Source organism: Camelina sativa, chromosome 14 (assembly GCF_000633955.1).
Source record: "Camelina sativa cultivar DH55 chromosome 14, Cs, whole genome shotgun sequence".
In the NCBI taxonomy this organism is placed as follows: Eukaryota; Viridiplantae; Streptophyta; class Magnoliopsida; order Brassicales; family Brassicaceae; genus Camelina; species Camelina sativa.
Window position 1 is genome coordinate 8,058,834 of NC_025698.1, and position 4,972 is coordinate 8,063,805.

Here is a 4,972-nt window from a genome sequence, read left to right on the forward strand (position 1 = left end):
GACAACAAACTCGGTGTACGAAATGGAACCTACGGAGGAATAAGCGCTGGAGACAACGCAGATATCTACGCTGCACAAAAGGAGATATACTTAGGAAACAAATGTCAAGTTATGGACAAGCCAAACCCATGGCAGTTCTGGATGATAATGCTGAAGAGCGGTAATATGGATACCTTAGCCGCGATTTGTCCTGAAAACGGGAAAAAGGCAAAACCATTTCCTCAGACCGGGAGGTTTCCATGTTTCGGAAAAGGATGTATGAACATGCCATCGATGCATCATGAGCAGACAAGGTTTGTGGATAAACAAGGTCATCATATGAGTGGGAGTTTTTACGGGACTTGGGACTTGGATAATGACCGAAAAGATCCGGTTGGTAATAATTCGTATTATAAAGTGAAATGGGAGAAGAAGATTGGTGGGAATGAGAGTTGGGTTTTTCATCATTTGTTAAAGACTTCGTCTAAGTATCCATGGTTGATGCTTTATCTACGAGCTGATGCTTCTCGAGGTTTCTCTGGTGGTTATCATTACGACACTAGAGGAATGATGAAGATGGTAAGTTTCTAATCGCGATTTTACTCTGTTTTTGAAACGCAAACGCAGAAAAAAACTAAAAAAAAAACCCTGTTTCGTAATCTTTCCATGGCACATTTAAGACACTGAAATCGCCGGACTTCAAAGTTAGATTCAAGCTGGAGATTCTAAAAGGAGGCGGTTCAGGGAGCCAGTTCTACCTAATGGACATGGGAAGCTGCTGGAAAAACGACGGCAGGTACTGCGACGGCGACGTCACAACCGACGTCACGAGGTACAGCGAGATGATAATCAACCCGGAGTCGACCCCTGTATGTAACCCCAACCGCATAGGGGCTTGTCCGCCGTATCACGCGTTTCCAAACGGGACAAAAATTCACAGGACGGAGACTGAGAAGTTCCCTTACGAAGCGTATCACTACTACTGCGTTCCGGGAAACGCGCGTTTCGCGGAAAAGCCGTACGATGTATGTGATCCGTACAGCAATCCACAGCCGCAAGAGATTATGCAGATCTTGCCTCATCCGGTGTGGGAACAGTTTGGGTATCCGACAAAGAAAGGACAAGGTTGGATTGGAGATCCAAGAACTTGGGAACTTGATGTCGGGAAACTCTCTCAATCACTCCACTTCTACCAGGTATCTTTAGAGTTTACATATATCTCTGGATTTACACTATTACAAAAGAATTTTGTTAAGAAAATTTTATAAAAAAAAAAAAAAAAAATTGCAGGATCCAGGGACGAAACCGGTGGAGAGACATTGGTCGTCAATAGATTTAGGAACAGAGATATATATGAGCCAGAATCAAATTGCTGAATGGACTGTTACTGATTTCGACATTGTTATACCAAATGCAGGTATTTAAAATTTTAAGTGGTGTAAATTACACCGTGTAATCTATCTTTTATAAATTGGTAATTGCTGCTAATACACAATTACATAGTTGTTATCGTCGGGACTTTGAGATAATTTGCATTAGTAGTTAGTCTTTCAAAAGTATTTTGCAAACCGGCTGGTTGTGGTAATTTAAATTAAAAAAAAAAACCCAAAATCAATTTTACACTAGTGTAACCAAACAATTTGATATTTATTTTCTAAAAAGTTTTTAATATGAACAGATGTATTAAAGTAGACGTTCTAAAAATATTATTAATTACTTCATTTTTTTAATAAGTTTTCTTAATTAAATCGAACCAGATTTAATCCAAAAAAACTTTTAAGAATAAGCGCAAATAAATCGAAATCAAAACGAATTTGTAACTGCAGATTTAATCCAAAGAAAATTAAAAAAAAAAAAAAAAAAAAAAAAAAAAAAAAAAAAAAAAAAAAAAAAAAAAAAAAAAAAAAAAAAAAAAAAGAAAGAAAAGAAAAAGGTAGTCAAGGCAAGTCAATAAAAGAATCAAAGAATTTTGATTGGCTGAAGAATAGGTTAGAACAGTAGTCGTGGATGCAGTAGATTATTTTGCTGATCTAGACTGAAACCACCACGGCACCACCGGAAGAAACACACGACGGTACCAAACCGTTAATTAACAGCCGTCAAAAAACGTGACGAAATTTTCCTCATAGTTTCTTCTTTTCAGTTTCCCTTTAAAGCTCCTCCGCGATTGAGTTTTGTTTAGGTAACGAGCAAAAAAGCAAGAGAAAGATCAAGTTTTCTTCTTTTCTTCTTCTTCTTCTTCTTCTGTGGGTGTTTTTATTTCCTGGGTTTTAAGGGTTTTGCTTGCAGCAAAGTCGACAACTTTTTCTCTTTCTTTTGGGAGGGGGTTATAATAATGGCGGGTGATTGTGCGATTAACACCGAGAAATACTCTCTCTTGGAGGATTTTAATGTCGATGTTCAAGTCCAAAACCAAGGTTTTGAGTCTTTCTCTCTTTGTTTCTGGGTTTATCTCTTAGATTCCACCACTTACCCTTCTACAATCATCAGACAGGTCAGTTCTCCGATTAGCTTTTTTTTTTTTTTTTACTCTCTTGGGGGAAAAAGGTTTGAACTTTTGAGTTCAATTTTGGCTTCCCATTTTTTGGTTTTGGTTGTTTATATACCGGTGATGATGTTGATGTTTCATCATAGTTTTCTGATCAAGGGTTCTTTGATACGGCAAGCTTCTGATTCATGTGGCTTTCTTCTCAGGTTCACTCAGACATGAGTGTTAGTGCACCTTTCCTTGTTCTAGATGACAAAAAGAAGTTGATGCTTTTGCCATTGACTCTCCTTCACAAGGAAGCTCCTGATCCTGTCAACATTTCTTCTTGGACCGAAGTTCCTAATGTTTCTACAACAGCTGAGTTTCCCCTTCAGAAATGGGTTCATGTGGGCTGTGAGGTATTACTGATATGATCTCTTCTTAAGATCTTTGAAGATCGCTGAGTTTCTTGGAATTTATTGATTTCTCTTGTTTCTTAGGTTTCCAGAAACTACATGCGCCTTCATATATGTGGAGAGTTAGCAGGAGAGCAAGTCTTGACTTCCCTGATGACCAATGGCACATATTTTGATTGCACACGAAAGATGTCGCTATTTAGTGTTGGTGGAGATGGTTATAGTGTTCAGGGTTTCATTCACTGCGCAGAAGTCTTGCCTTCTTATGTCCCTGCAAATTATCACTACAAAAAGGTACTAGTTTCTTGTCCTTGCTGGCTCTTCCTTTTCAACAAAAGACTCTTGTGCTGTGTTTCTTTATTTCGGTTCATTTGTTTGCCAGGACCCACCTTTGTTGTTATCTGTTGACAAGCCATCTACATCTGAAATCAAATTAGATGAAGATGGTGTTTGGAGTATTGTTGGCGGAACTTTTTGTTCCTTGGATGTTGTTTTAACCAATGCTATTGGACAGCCTGTGCACAAGGATGTGAAGGTTCATTATCTCCCTTTCTTCTACTCTTTGTTAAGCTCTGGAAGTAATTCTAATAGCGAATTGTCGGTTTGATGTTGCAGGTTGTGGCTTCTCTACTGTATGCTGATAGTGGGACGCCTGTTGAGAAGATGAGTGGCTTTGAGGCTCCCCTTTTGGTAAGCTATGAAGGAGTTGAATTCTCAGCTGCAGATAAGCCGTGCAACTTATTGAACGGATGTGCTTCTTTCAATCTCAAAATATCTGAGGTGGTAATTATAAATTCTAGGCCATTGGATTTGGATTTCACATCCTCGCTAGAATTCTTGTTTCTGTCGAAAGTTATTGAAGGATTCTTGTTTTTATTTTGTTTTGTAGCTTTCTCCCATGAGTGATGAGAGGTTGTTCTGCATCAAATTCGAAATACCAGAAGTGAAGTCTTGTTATCCTTTTCTGGAAACTGTTACCAACCAAATCCGTTGCATGTTGAGGAACCGTGAGTCTGTTACCCCTAAAAGGTCGAACCACATTGATTATACATTAGATGGAAGAGAACAAAAACTTGCTTCAAGAAATGGAACACCAGATATTCTACACAGCACTTCCTATATGAAACGTATCAGATTAGGTGAAGACAAGGTTTCTGAGAGTAAGGTACATAATCCAATCTCTCTGCGTTACGTTTCGTTCTGCTTCGTATCCACATCCCACTTACTGTTATTCTGCATTGTTGTTTCTCTCGAGTTAGTTTCAAAATGGAAATGGTACCAGTATGGAATGGAGACCTCAGGCTCAGAACCATGAAGAAGAAGAAGATAACTCTTCAACTGATTCTGAAAACACCAAAATTAAAGACTCGACTGGTTTCAGGAGATATACAATCCCAGACTCGATGATTTTCAGATACTGCCTCTCTAACTTAACAGAGAGATCTCTTCTTCTGAAGGAAATCACAAACAATTCATCAGATGAAGAAGTCTCGGAATTTGCAGATCAAGTTTCTCTCTATTCTGGATGCTCCCACCACAGGTAAAAAAATATAATTAAATTCACACCTGCCTCAAATATGTGGATTACGAGGAGGAATAGAACACTAATCGTCCAATTTTTCCAGCTATCAAATCAAAATGGCAAGAAAACTGATAGCAGAAGGAACAAATGCGTGGATTCTGATCTCTCGGAACTATCAACATGTTCATTGGGATAATGTGGTAATTGAGATTGAAGAACATTTCATGAGAATAGCTAAATGCAGCAGTAGATCTCTCTCTCACCAGGTCTTGTCTCTTTCTATTCTCATATAAGCTTATACTTTCACCAAGATCAAAGCCTTGATCTGGTCTTTGTGATTCTGACATGAAAATGTGATCAGGATTTTGAGCTTCTAAGGAGAATATGTGGATGCCATGAGTACATAACTCAAGAAAATTTTGAGAAAATGTGGTGTTGGTTGTTCCCTGTTGCTACGGCTATATCCAGGGGATTGATCAATGGAATGTGGCGCTCTGCTACGCCTAAATGGATAGAAGGGTTTGTGACTAAAGAAGAGGCAGAACGTTCACTTCAAAATCAAGAACCGGGCACTTTCATTCTCAGGTT

At 38.6% G+C, this 4,972-nt stretch overlaps 2 protein-coding genes across 5 annotated transcripts in view; both read left to right on the forward strand.

Annotated features, from left to right (window-relative positions):
* LOC104740389 lies at positions 7-1,535 on the forward strand. The gene is made up of 3 exons (XM_019235929.1): positions 7-558; positions 660-1,175; positions 1,270-1,535. The coding sequence occupies exons 1-3, from the start codon at positions 112-114 to the stop codon at positions 1,402-1,404; spliced, it is 1,098 nt and encodes a 365-aa protein (XP_019091474.1). The 5' UTR covers positions 7-111; the 3' UTR covers positions 1,405-1,535.
* Positions 1,979-4,972, forward strand: part of LOC104740390 — a 4,550-nt gene continuing 1,556 nt past the window's right edge. Inside the window, exons 1-9 of one of the 4 annotated variants that reach the window (XM_010460960.2) lie at positions 1,980-2,473; positions 2,674-2,865; positions 2,947-3,156; positions 3,245-3,397; positions 3,478-3,645; positions 3,752-4,027; positions 4,122-4,402; positions 4,488-4,650; positions 4,746-4,969. In XM_010460960.2, coding sequence (XP_010459262.1) covers positions 2,315-2,473; positions 2,674-2,865; positions 2,947-3,156; positions 3,245-3,397; positions 3,478-3,645; positions 3,752-4,027; positions 4,122-4,402; positions 4,488-4,650; positions 4,746-4,969 — 1,826 coding nt within the window. In that variant the 5' untranslated portion in view covers positions 1,980-2,314. Of the gene's footprint in view, positions 2,474-2,673; positions 2,866-2,946; positions 3,157-3,244; positions 3,398-3,477; positions 3,646-3,751; positions 4,055-4,121; positions 4,403-4,487; positions 4,651-4,745; positions 4,970-4,972 lie in introns of all 4 variants that reach the window. The other 3 variants (XM_010460961.2, XM_019235319.1, XM_019235318.1) reach the window with 3 other exon arrangements.